This window comes from Balaenoptera ricei, chromosome 2, assembly GCF_028023285.1.
Source record: "Balaenoptera ricei isolate mBalRic1 chromosome 2, mBalRic1.hap2, whole genome shotgun sequence".
Taxonomy (NCBI): Eukaryota; Metazoa; Chordata; class Mammalia; order Artiodactyla; family Balaenopteridae; genus Balaenoptera; species Balaenoptera ricei.
Genome location: NC_082640.1, coordinates 150,251,508 through 150,265,609, shown reverse-complemented (window position 1 = coordinate 150,265,609; position 14,102 = coordinate 150,251,508). Strand labels below are relative to the sequence as shown.

Sequence of the window (14,102 nt, the reverse complement as noted above, 5' to 3'; positions counted from 1 at the left end):
AGCGCCTGCATCAGTTATGAAGGAGTCAGTCAGGGTATTGGTGGAATTAATGTCACCACTGAGTGGTACTTGAATGTAATCATGTGACTAACCAGTGCACTAATTTTCATGTTGGGGATAAGCTCTGGTTGCCTATCAGCTGCCATCTTCCAAATTACCCTGTTCATTCATGTTCGTAACCTGTAAAGTTGGCCTCCTATTCCTTTTCCTTCCCTAAGTTTGCCCCAACACCTTCTAGGAGTGGAGACTCAATCCCCTGCCTGCTTCTCCTAAGCTTCCTTCCTCAAGAGCTTTGGTCCCAACTTGAGACCTGATGGCAATGGGTGAGCCTTTTGGAGCTTGAGCGTTATTGCTGAGATTCTATTCTGTTATCCCCCATCCCACCCTACCGTCCTCTTCCTCTGACCACCATGCCTTAACTGTCCTTGAGCTGGCAGGTCCTTCGTATGTCTGTACCGCCTAGTCAGCTCATTCATTTTGCACACCCTCAGTTTTCCCTCTTTTTTCTCTACCCCATGGACTCCCAGGGTGCTACCTGGTCCTAGCCTGGTTTTCTTGTGCCATGGGAACCCTCATACTTTTCCCTTTTGCAAATCAGGATGACATTCACCTTATTCCTTTTCTTTGAGCAGATTTCTTATTCTCTGTGGATTCTCAAAGATCTCAAAAAGAGTTTTCAACTCAGAACTCTTTTATTTAGTAAGACATAATTTATTCTAGCCACAAGATTTACACTTACTTTCTGTAGCAGCTAGCTGTATTCTTTACAGTCTGTTCTGACTCTGATTCCTGCATCCCCAAAAGCAAAATAAGAATTGGGCTATTTTAACAGGATGTAGTGGAGAGAAACTTAGAAGGCTCTGGATTGGAATCCTTACTCCCCTATGTACTGTAAGTATATTTTAGGAGCTAAGAATATGAGCTGTGGGATAAGAAGAAACTACATTCAAACCCTGGCTTTTCTGCTTACTTGCAATGTGACTTTCAGCAAGTTAATACACGTGCTACCAAGCACGAGTTTCCTCATTCATGACATGTAGATAACAGAATAAGTGAGATACTGTTCAATAAAATAAGATATACCCCCAAACTGACAACTGTTAAATCTTCTTAATTGAATTGGCACTATGGATACAAACACAGGCTCCCTACCTTCAGTCTTAAACAGGTACTGAAAACTTGGGCAGATAATTGACTATTTTGAGCCTCAGTGTTTTCTTCTGTAAAATGACAATAACAGTCGTCTTTCTTACAAGTTACAAAAAAATAGGCTGTTATGATAAAATAATATGACTTGTATAAATGTCTGCTGGTAGCATATATGGGGCCTAATAGTTGCTCATTAAATATCAATTCCTCTTTTCACATCCTCATATTATATTACCTGTCCACATTGGTAGGATGTCTTATTTTTCTTGATTCCAATATTAGTTTTAAAACTTCTACCTTTTGAAACAAAATTTTAAAATTTATGTGAAACTTACAATAAAAATTTTGCAAAGAAGGCTTGAATAAATACAGAAATGTAACATAATCCTAGGTGGGAAGACTTGCCATCATAAAAATGCCCATAGACTCTCCAAATTAATCTGTACATTTAGTGCAATTCTAATTAAAATTTCAGTAGTTTCTCTATTTGAAAATTTCAGAGTTCATGAAATAAAAAGTTTTTGAAAAAGAAAACTAGTGATACTTAGACATTAAAACATACTGTAAAGGTACATTAATTAAAACAGCATGGTATGGGTACAGGAGACTGCAACATAGTAGAGGCTTGGGTGGAAAAGACCCTTTTTAGTATGCTATAAAACTCATAAAAAATATATGAATAAATAGATAAGATAGATACCTACCTACATACATATATATTAAATTGGTATAATGCTCTGAAGAGGAGATCTGATAGAATTCTATTGACTCAGATTGTGACTGAGCAATTCCATGAGAAGTAGATGTGTACACCAAGCAATATGTACAAGGATATTGAATGTTTCATTGTTAATGATTATTAGAAAATTGGAAACAATTTAAAAGTTCTTCAGTAGGGGTTGGTTGAATAAACTGTGGACATTCATTTAATGAAATATTCATCAGTCTATAAAAGGAATGAGATAGAGCTACACATGATGTGTTTTTAAGTGAAACATGCACATTATGGAACAGTATGATATTTTGAACCTGAGTCTGTTATTTTAGGGAAAAGGAATGTTTGTCTCTGCACTAAAAATTTTGGAAGGAGATACACCACGTTTTTATTAATTGTGTGGTAGGGTGTAAGATTATGTGTGATGATCTTTACTTTCTAATTTCTATTTTTTGCACTTAAAAAATAGTGAACATGTATGTTATAATCAATAAGAATAGTCAAAATATTTCAATTACAGCTACATTATCATTTTGTTGCCTTGCATTTTTTGTAAAACTCAGCTGATTCTGTGCATTAATCTTCCTAAGACTATTTTTTATAAGACTATGCCATTCTTTTATACTTAACATTTCTTTGTATTTCCTTCCTTTTATCATTTGTGCATGTCCTTTTAAAGTCTGAAGCTCGGTGGCAAGCTTCCTGTGTTGCCTCAAGGGCCTCTTTCAATACCTCTCGTTTTAATTCCTCAGCAGGAAGCAATATAGATTAGTGGTTAAGTGTATAGACTGGTTTGGATTCAGACTCTACCATTTTTTAGTGCATGACCTTGGGCAAGTTATATAACTGCTGTATGCCTCAGTTTCCTCTTCTGGAAAGTAGATGCAAAATATCCATTATATGATAGTAATTATGTTGTAAGGTTCTTGTGCAGATTTAATAAGTGTATACACATGTAAACACTAAGAACAATTCCTGATGATAGTAACTGTTCAGTAAATGTTACACTGCTGCTGTCACTACTATTTTTATTAGGATCAGTTCTTGTTTTTAAAACTTTCTTTACCATTATTTTCTAGAACAGCCTCAATCCAGGAAGTTACATGATGTTAGTCTGTCATGTCTTACCTAGCATGTTATTAATTTTTTGAAATTTAACTTTTACCATTCTAAAAAATCAAAAAGCCCTTTGGACTCTGCTTATATGGTTCTTCGTGGGCTGTTGGGATTTTTAAAGATGTTAAATGTGGTCTCTTGTCCTTGAATTCTCATCAGTTCCACTTCACCAACTGATTTCTTCCAATCAGTGTTAGAAGTAAATGTTTACTTAGTGCCAGGAGCATGTACTTTTTAGTGTGTAAGAACCAGGGAAAGCACATTCAAATCTTTACAGAGGCCAGACAAGTGATACATAATGAAGTAGTCTGGGTGTAACAGAAAGGAGTTGATGGAAACAGTGGTGACCTAGAGAGCTCGGACCCTGCTGCCAATCTGTTTCTGTTAACTGTTGGCTGATTGCTAAGTGGGCCAAGTGTTGCTAGATTCTTCTGATTTTTTAAGAGAACCTGGAAATCTAGATTTTTGTATGGGCCAGTCAAAATCGTCAGTGACTTGTACCTTTGAAGGGTTTGCTCTTTTTTATTTCAGAATGGACTAGTTTGTTTAAATTTCGTAGTAATTTTTGTTAAATCTAGATTTACATAACCTTTAGCATTTCTTATGTACTTAATCTAAGTCTTTACATAAGGAAGCTGTCAGAGACTTATCAAAGATAGTCGATTGATTAAATAGTGCCCTTGTGTCCATGGTAATGTTGTTGATTTTAGACTTAGGTAACTTAGCTATAAGTGTGTTGGCTTGCCTAGGCTTTGGAAACAACCTTGTCTATTCCCAGTAAAGATAATTTTCATCTGTATTAGGGTGGTTGGGAAAACGGTTTCTTTATGACACTTCCCTCCCCCAAGACCAAAAATGAATTGCCAAACCTTGAATTATGTCAATGGGTGAATTGTCGTAGTAAGAGTTTAGTAGCATATCTCTAAAGACTGCTTTCAACCATTCTGCAAGTCTGAAAAGTAGTCAGTGGTTGCTAAGAGATGTACTGTTCAAGTATCTCCATAAACATATGTACTGCTGGAGATAGCTAGTTAGTAATTTGTACTTCACATTTGCGGTTATATTTAGCTGAAAGGTACTGTAATTATCATGCAAATTATGCAAGTCATCCAGCCTGTCCTTAAAAGTGACCTTTTGTTATTGTGTTTTAAAAACTGAAGACAAATTGGACATGACACAAAACCAACCCGTGAAAAAATGTTAGGTTCTTAACTGAAATAAAATTCACGAGGCCTTGAATCTCAGCTCTAATACAAAGAACTATTTTCCAAACAAGTTCCTTGAATATGTCAAAATGCTTACATTTCTCTCTCAGAGTCTATAGCAGATAAAACTTTAGAGAGTTTATTTCTACCAGGAATTTTATCAGATAGCCATTACCAGTTAACAATAAATCACCCCATCCCATCCTGTCCAACCTATAACTCAGAAACCTTAAAAAAGGTCTGTACTGCTCTGACTTCTGCATCCAGAGCCAGCTTGGTAGGCAAGCAACTTGTGCAGGGGCGGAGGGCCCTGTGCTTAGAAGGACCTTGTTCATAGTTTAATGCTTTGCTGTTGCTGTCTTGAAATTCTTAGTACTTTTTGAACAAGGAGCAGTACGTTTTCGTTTTGCGCTGGGCCCACAAATTATGTAGCTAGTCCCTGCCTGTATCCCACTAAGTGCATCATTATGTACCATAGCAACTCTTTCTTGAAATGCTGACCGAATTGGTTGTCTTAAAATTTTAAATCGCAGGGTTTTCTTGAATCAGTTGGAATAAATGCTTGAAGGAGAATAGAATGGACTTCTCTACTTTGTAGGAAAAATGCTGAAATTAGGAGAGAAATAAAAGCTTGTGACTTGGCAGAGTTGTTCACGTTTGTATGACTGACACCTTTGAAATTTTTATACTGCGTTATAGGGGTCCTGAAGTCAGAATTGCTAGAAGCTTATAATGTGCAACCGTTTGATCCCGTGTCCATGCTGTGCTTGCTCAGTGGTTGCCCATAGGTCAGTTCATTTCATATGCTGGTCCTCTTGAGTTGTTACAATTCACGGGAGTCAGGCTGCCGCTGGCTCTTCTTTCTTGGTTCTGGGCTATTTTCTCCAGGTGCTTTATTACTTGATCGAGGTGAAGGTATTAGGAAGATATTTTTTTTTTCACCTAGCAGAGTAGCTTAAGTGAAAAACAAAGCCAGACATGTAGAGATCTGATTTTAGTTTGGTTTAAAACATTGAGAATACTAATTTCATTGATTATTTACTCTTTCTTTACATGAAGTAGCGCTGGGCAGTTGCTTCTTTATGTAGAGGAGGATAATGGGGTTTTTGTTTCAAGTCTTTTGCTCATACGGTTTATAAAGAAAAATAGCAAGCCCTGCCTGATCCTTCCCCAACCCAGAGTCTCATTCCCTATAGGTAACCACATTCAAATCTTCTAGCTGTTTCCTCATATGTATCTCCATACTTCTAAATAGCACTCTTACTGCCATTTGTTGATTTTTTTCATCTGTTCCTACTATAAGCCATTACATGTCTCCCTCTATATCTCCCGCCTTTACGTCTTTCCAATGCAGTTATGGCACAATATTTAATTCAATCAAATTGTAGTGTTTGCATTAGTATGACTGTGTATATGTTGTTCAGAGCCAAGGCACACATTATGCTATAATTACATTTCTTTTCTTGTAGGGCTTTTTTTTTTTAACCCCTAGAATTAGTAGTTGCCTTATTTTTCACTTGCTTGCTTTCTTATGTAGTCGTCATTAGTTCATCCCTTAGTTCTCTGAGAGCACCATACAACTCTTCCCAGTCTGGCCCACGCTGATAACTAGTCTTTTTTCTTTTCTCTTGGAGGCCTTTTTTCTGGAGCTCCAGTCATCCTGCTCTAGTTGGTACTGGTTGCTTTCTCTAGGCTGTATCTGCAGTGGCCATCCTGGGATTTACCTTTTCTGGACTATGTCTTTATTTCCTTGGTTTCCTCTCTTTCGTTTTGGTGGGATACATACTCTAAATGCTTCCTAAGAAAGCATGAATGGGATGTAAATTTTTTGAGCCCTGCTTCTCTGAAAATGGCTTTATTCTACCCACATACTTGATTGATGTTTTGGCTAGGTTTGCATTTCTAGGTTGGAGCCCATCCTCCCTCAGCAGTTTTAAGGAATTGCTCTATTGTCTTCTAGCTTTCAGTGTTGGTGTTGAGAAGGCCTGTGCCAGCTGAATTCCTTATCCTTTATAGTGACCTGTTTTTTCTGTAAGCTTTTGTGATCTACTCTTTGTCCACAATGTCCGGAAACTTCAAAGTGTTGTGCTTTGTTGTGAGTCTTTGTTCATTTATTGTGCAGAGGACATAATGGCCCTCATCTATATTGAAACTCATGTACTCATGTCCTTTTTTCCTGGAAAATTACATTGAATTATTTCTCAGATAATTTCCTTCTCTTTATTTTCTCTGTTTTTCTGTCTCTGTACCCATTTAAAATGTTAGTCATGTGTTGGACCTTTTGAATTGATCCTTTAGTTTTCTTATCTTCTTTCTTCTGTTACAATCTTCATCGTTTGGTTATACTTTCAGTGTAGATTTGCTCATTTTAATGCGCCAGTCCTTCTGAAACTTTTATTTCTGTTACATCTTGAATTTCCAAAAGCTCTATTTTATTTTCTGAATATTCATCTGTAATAGCATTCTGATTTTGTTTCAAGTATCTAGTAGATTCGTTTATTTCTGGGGATGTTATAGGTTCTTTTTTTGCAGTTTTTTTCTGCTCCTTGCAGTATGGCTGTTACCTCTGAGTTCTTTATGATTGTTTGCTTTGGTCTCTATTTTTTATGTTAGAGTGTTTGGTGATCTTTGACAATATTCATAGTTATACGTTAGTCCAAAAAAAGCCTCCTAGAACCTGTGTCTGTGAGTGTGAGTGTGTGTGTGTGTGAGTGTGAGTGTGTGTGTGTGTGAGTATTAGTATATGTGTGTGTGTATGTGTGTGTGTACGCATAAGTGGGAGATACTTGGCACATTAGGCAGAGGCCTTGCCATTTCATTGAGAAACATTCAAATATTAGTGTATCTGCAGGTGTTTTCCTCTTGAGGCTGTCAATTTCCCCAAAAAGGGACCGTCTAATCTCCTGCCTCAGTCAGAATTGAGAGCTTAGTCAGGGAAGGGCCTGGCAAAGGTCATGTTCTTCAGCATGCAGAATTTTATTAAATCCCATTATTTTCAATAACTGTTTTACTTTAGCTATATCTGATGTCCCCAAGACTAGAGACTTACTTATTTATTCCCTCCAGACCTTGATTTTAGATCTTCAGTACACTGCATGGGACAGAGGATCTGGGAGGTCTTGTTACTCTTTCTCCAAGCTTTCAACCAGTTCTCCTGTTTCTAGCTCTTCACACCCTTGACATCAAATATATCTGGTACCTTCAGTTCTTATGCCTGTTAAGGGTTCTCTGGTGTGAATTGGCTTGCTTCTTCTTGGCGTCCCTCCCTGCTGGCAGAATTGAAAAACATTTAGCAGAGTGGAGAAAGAGGAAACCTAAGATAGTTACCCCTTGCCATCTACTTTCCATCTTTGAGAGATGTGCGTCTAATCTGCTCTCCAATCCTTTCTGCCCCATGGATTTCTTCCATTTTTATTCTTTTTACTCTCACTTCAGGGAGTGTTCAAGAGGAGAGAGGTTCAATCCCCCAAGTCTAACTGAAAGACCCTAACTACCTTTTTCATTTTGCCCTTTTAATTTCACTGTAGATTTATTATGAGGTTCAGGGGAGGTTCTTTGGCTAAATCACTAGGCAGTTCACCTCTGTCTGTTAGCTTCAGGAAGGCCGATTTTGTAAACTAGGAGACAGCATGTTGACAGGTCTGTCTTTGCTCTGTAATCACCCTGGAAACTCTCCAGCTTCACTTCTTTGACAACAAGTTGCCTGTTACATTGTAGGGAGCATAGTCTACCTAGGCATTTACAGATACTGGATTATATTTTTCATTGCTTTTTTTTTATGGGGAGTGTTTGAAGTGTATCTATGACTAAGCACACAAATATTACTTTGTTTTGGAAATTAGAGCTCATCCCACTCTCTCCTCTTTTTGGGCCTGTGCACTGTTCTACCTTTTCTTTTGTCTCATACATCATGAAATCATCAAGAGTGTGTTCTGTAGAGCAGCAGAAAAGTAGTTTATGTACTGCAATTCATCTTTCTCAAAGAACATAGAATATATAATATTTGTGGATTTAAAACTCATTCAGGTTAGGTGCCTGGTAATACATTTTCTTTGAGGGCCTAATGGAAACATTAGTTAAATAATTTTTGTTTAATTATTATGTGTTCATTAAACTCTTAAAGATTAACAGTACATAAGCATGGTTGATTCAAGTTTTGCTTAAAGTACACCCCCTCAAACCTTCTCCTACGTTAGTTGCAAATTACTCATTAAGCCCTTTTACAACACTTGAAAATAGAAACCAACTAAAAAAATAGAACTCAAAGGTTAATTATTTCTATTAACAAGGAATGGAATGAGTAGGTTAGAACTTTTCTGTCATTTTATGCAGGCATTAAGTAAGAGATACCGAGCCGGTGGGGCCTTTTTTGCCCATAGGGTTCACATCTTTCTTTCTTAGACCGTTTCTTGTGGAAATGTGTAGTTGACTTGCTCATTGCTTTCCTGTGGACTCCAAGTTTGTTTGTGTGTGTGTGTGCACGTGTGCATGCGCGCAGCAAAGAGGACAATCCCTGGTGCGTGCAGAGATTGACTGATTGGCTGGTTGATTGATTGCATGACTAAGTAGGCAGAGAGATGGCAGGTATTTTAACCACATCTTCTGTTTAGATAGGCTGCTGGTGAAAGTATGTGTTATTGAATCTGCCATGAACACTTCCTTCACCTCTAACTCCTAATTTCTTCATGGATGTCACTTCCCATAGGAGCCTTCCCTGATCACTCCACTTCTCCCAAATAGAGTAGATGTGTCTGCTATGTATTTATATAGTACCCTGAGCCACTTACCATGCTGCTTACTTCCCTGTATCCCTCATCGCGTTAGGCTCTGTAAAAGCAGTGTTGCTCATCATTGTCTGTAACTCTGTCTTTTGTTCAAAGAAAAGCACCAAAGTAGATGATTTATTTGATTACTGCCCACTGAGTTCTTCTGCTGTCGGTCTCAGCCTCAGTCTTAATCACCTGAAATCATGCTTTAGTCTGTCATGATAGCTTTTTTTGGTAATTAGGGTAGTCTATTCATTTGTATGCTGTCTATATGCTCTTGAAATGTTTCACTATAAAGTCAATATTAGAACTATGAGTTTTGTTTTATTGCAATGATAACGAAGGTATGAAGAACTCAGTAAAATTCAAACCAGTCTCCAAGTTTGTTCTTCAGCTAGAGGAATCTGCCCACTATTGTTTAAAAAAAAAATAGCAGCCTTATTGAGATATAATTCATATACCATAAAATTCAGCCTTTTAAAGTTTACAATTTGATGTTTTTTAATATATTCCACAGAGTTGTGTAACCATCACGGGTATATAATTGCAGAACACTTATCATTTCCCAAAGACACACCATACTCGTTAGCAGCCACTCCTCATTCTGCTTTCTGTCTCTATGGATTTGCCTATTCTGGCTATTTCATATAAATGTCATCATACAATATGTGGCCTTTTTGTGTCTGGCTTCTTTCGCTTGGCATGATGTTTGAGAGGTTCATCCATGTGGTAACATATCTTTGTACTTCATTCCTTTTTATGGCTGAATAATATTCCACTCTAAGCACACTTCACAGCAGTTGATGGGCATTTGGGTTATTTCCACTTTTTGGCTATTATGAATCATGCTGCAGTGAACATTCATGTACAAGTTTTTGTGTTGACATATGTTTTCAATTCTGATAAGATGTGATCTTATCAGGATTCAGTTATTGCCTTTAGATTACAAATGATTGGGAACTTAAAAATAATGTTATTCATGTATAACATACATACGGAAATCTTAAGTGTTTACTTCAGTGGTGAACACACCCATGTGATAAGAGCCAGGATCTAGAAAGAGAACATTGCCAGTATTGTTGGGAACTTTGATGTTTGCTTTGGTGTGGGTTATCTAAATTTACTTGAATGCTCTGGCAGAGCTGAAAGCTTAACTATATATTTGGAACATAAGCTCAGTAGATGGCTTATTGTATAGAATTGCGGTGATTGAGGTAATGGACTCTAGGGACTCAACTGCTTGGGTTCAAATCCCAGCTCTGCCACTTGAGACCATGGGCAAGTTACTTAGCATCTCTGTGCCCCAATTTCCGCTTCTGAAAAATGGGAATAAGACTACCTCATAGGGAGTATTAATATAAGTAGATTGCTTAGAAAGTTGCCTGATGATCATACTAAGTGCTGTATATGTGTTACCCATTATTATGATTATTGTTATGATTGTTATTATTGTGTATATCTTCTCTAGAGTATAAGCTACCCTTGTCTGACTTATTTATCACTGTATTCCCAAAGACTAGCACTGTGCCTGGCACATAATAGATTTTCAGTCATTTTTTGAGGAAGGAAGGAAGGGAGGGAGGGAGAAAGGAAGGAAGGAAGAAAGGAAGAGAGGGAGGGAGGGAGGAGGGAAGGAAGGAAGGAAGGGATTTTAAATAATGAGTGGCAGAATTCCTAAATCCTTTTCTGAAACTGCTTTTGACAGCTACACTGTCTTTTATTTACAACAGCTTTTGGAGCTGTTTGACAGCGAAGACCCTCGGGAACGGGACTACTTAAAAACAGTCTTACACAGAATTTATGGCAAGTTTCTTGGTCTTAGAGCATTTATCCGAAAACAGATTAACAATATTTTTCTAAGGTAAGTGGAGGGTGGGGGGGAGAAGGAGAAGCAAAGTTGGTGGTTTTATAGAAGTATTAAGTAAACCTCAAATATTTGACCATAGTGTACTGACTTTTTCTCTTTTTCTTTTCTCTCCTCTCCTCCCCTCCCCATCCCCTCTTCTTTTCTCTCTCTTTTTAGGTTTGTTTATGAAACAGAACACTTCAATGGTGTAGCTGAACTGCTGGAAATATTAGGAAGGTAAGCACATTTTTATCTAATTGCTACTCTCAGGTGAATGTCGTTGTGACAGGTTCAGGTGGCACAGGGAGATGCTACCCCAAATCCCTTGCTTGTATGTACATCGGGTCTCATCTGTGCTTATAGTGTGTTTCCCAGCTGACTGTACAAGACACAGTTTTGTGTTTCCCTTGTTCCATAATTATGAATTGCTATTTTTTTGGAATGACTGAAAGAGCTAACAGTTTATTCATTATTCATCTAATTGCAGTCAGGCCAGTTACTCCAAAGCATCTTATTCTTGTCAGTTTCGTTTCTAGGCTACCTATCCTCTGCCATAATTTTTGAAAGTTAAGTTTATAATAAGTTAGAAAGATTGCCATTTTCAAAGGGTCCATGTACCCAGGTGAAGTTCTTGAACAGCTGCTGCCTGGAGTAGTGGAATGAATTGGAAAGAGACAGCTGTTGTGTGGGTTTCTACACACAAGAGAGCTAATGTAACTGGATGATGTGATTACTTAGTCTCTCCTCCTAATATGAGGAGAGAGGGAAGGTGGAGTCACACGGTTCTCTCTGGGACTTCCCATAGTTGGGCTCTTTACCCAGGGGTATTCTTGGTCTGAGCCAATTTCAGGAACGGGAAGGAATGATGTCTGGAAATGGAAAGGGTCATCAGTGAGCAAGGCAGGCGATTATTTGGGGAAGGAAAAGAGGGAAGGAAAAATAAAGAGTTGTTGATACAAAAGCTTTTGGGAACTATCCAACTAGGTGTAAGAGCTCAGGAGCCTTTGCTGGGAGATCAGAAGCAAATTTCCTTCTTTTAAATTTCCTTCCTACTTAAAGATATTCTTTAAAGCAACTAAGAAGTCTTGAATGCCACTGGGGTGGGTTTTGGGTTGTTCTGGACTCAACATAAACTGATTAAGATTTAACCTAATCTCACAAGAACAGTGTCTCAATTTAGCTTGTTGTAGTAACATTGCTAATTCATGTCTCTTTTCTTTTTCCTAGTATTATCAATGGCTTTGCTTTACCTCTTAAGGCAGAACACAAACAGTTTCTGGTGAAAGTGTTGATCCCTTTACACACTGTCAGGAGCTTATCACTCTTCCATGCCCAGGTAGAATTTTGTACAACTACTTTTGGAAGCAAAATAAAGTTTGCAAACCCAGTGTTTCGTTGATATTGTTATTTACTTAATTTACACAAATAAAACGCTTCTTAAAGTTTAAAATATTCCCCAAGGCAAATAAAAATGTGTATATATTTTCCTATGTATAGGAGTGTCATGGGAATATTTTTCAAGTGGGAGGAGCATTTGTTTAATCATATCATTTTACGGAGAGAACTTAGATACTTGCCCCAGTTCACACAATTATATACTGAACAGGTTGCATATAATAAAATGTAATGGGCTTTTCAGATTTGGACCTTTGTACATGTGTAATCATTTTGGGATGTTCCTGAATCTTTTAGCTCATCCTCATTTTGCATTAGTCTCTCCTTGCCCTTTGCCCCCTCTTCTAGTTCATTCACCATTCCTTTCTCACTTTCTATATACAAATAACACTCTCACAAGTAAACAAATCAATTAGTGTTTTCACTTACTTTTATTTTTAGCCTCCATTACTTTAAAAAGCATCCCCTGTCTAGTCCCCACTCTAATTTCCCTGCTAACACTAACTTGCATGGTAAGCATGTCACTAGGAGGTAGATAAATGATCTAGTGGCGTTTTAATTTTACCAGTTCAAACCTCTGACGCCCTCCTCCTTGCAATGGGAATGTTTTTGAGTTTGCGTAAAAATGTAACACATTTTTCAGAGTGGTGTTCCTCTTTAAATGTGAAATGCTGTGTTTCGAGGAAAAATTAGTCCATATGCTTCTAATTTAGAACACCATCAAAATGTTGTTTCGCAAGAGTGGATTTCTTGTCCAAGAATCTTTACGAGCCCTTTTGCAGATCTTGTCTCTAGTTTTTGAAATAGGATATCACACTTTACGATCATTTACAAATTCTTACCTCGATGAGTTAGCATCAGATGTAGAACTCTTCGTGTTTGTCCAGGGCTCTACCTGTGGCAGGTACAACCTTTTATCTTTCCATGAAGCTGCTTCAGTTTGCGCGTGCCATTTCATGCCACCAGCAATGTTTTTAGTAAGTGCCTGCTTCTCATGTAGGACTCTTCTGGAACCACAGTAAGACCCAATACTGTTGATGTTCCAGCAAAGAGAAAAGAAGCCCATGAGATGTAGCTCAAACTATATGTAGATGAGATACTTTCAGAATATGCTGGATGTGCTGTTTCACCTCTGCTTTTCATTAGCTGAATATTTCATGTCCCAATATTCTTTTTAAAAAAATTTCCCTGGAGCCTTGTTAGTGTCAATCTTTGGCTTGAAAAAGTAGCTTCATATTTTGCTTTATATATACTTTATTTTAAAAATGAATTGAATGTCAAGTTATTAAAACCAGACTCTGGAAACTTTTTAGGGCTTTTTAATAATACATCTTTGAGCCCTGAGTATATAGAATTTCCAATTTTGTCTTTTGTCTGTTTCTTTCTCCAGCTGGCATATTGCATAGTACAGTTTCTGGAGAAAGATCCTTCACTCACAGAACCAGTAAGTATTTTTTCCATAATTTCAAAAAACTTCAGAAAGACCACTTTTCATGGCGTATATAAGAAAATTAACTGCAATTTGTTTTTCTCCTTTTCATTTTAGGTTATTAGGGGATTAATGAAATTTTGGCCCAAAACATGTAGTCAAAAAGAGGTAAGTGTTCAATGTCAGTGTGTTAATAGCTTACTCGAGCACTGAGATAATAAGCATGTGTAAAAATGCATTATCTCCTCTAATCCTCATTGTAACTCAGCAAGGCAGGACTGTAAATATTCTCATTTTACTAGTTATGAAATTGCTATTTAGAGGTTAAGTAGCCTGCCTGGGTGTGCTAAGTACAGGTGATTAGGCCACAACCTGCCTCCCTGATTCCTGAACCCTGGGCTTTCACCCTGGGCTGCTCAGCCCTGGGTAAGCCCAAGGCAGACCCCAGTCATGTGTCCAACTGTCTAGCTCTGGTGATGTC

At 37.6% G+C, this 14,102-nt stretch overlaps 1 protein-coding gene across 3 annotated transcripts in view; it reads left to right on the top strand.

Moving 5' to 3' along the window:
* PPP2R5E (protein phosphatase 2 regulatory subunit B'epsilon) overlaps positions 1–14,102 on the top strand; it is a 148,254-nt gene that overhangs the window by 116,537 nt on the left and 17,615 nt on the right. For all 3 annotated transcript variants that reach the window (XM_059914372.1, XM_059914373.1, XM_059914371.1), the window contains 5 exons: positions 10,682–10,812; positions 10,975–11,034; positions 12,025–12,133; positions 13,583–13,636; positions 13,739–13,789. In XM_059914372.1, coding sequence (XP_059770355.1) covers positions 10,682–10,812; positions 10,975–11,034; positions 12,025–12,133; positions 13,583–13,636; positions 13,739–13,789 — 405 coding nt within the window. The remainder of the gene's footprint in view (positions 1–10,681; positions 10,813–10,974; positions 11,035–12,024; positions 12,134–13,582; positions 13,637–13,738; positions 13,790–14,102) is intronic.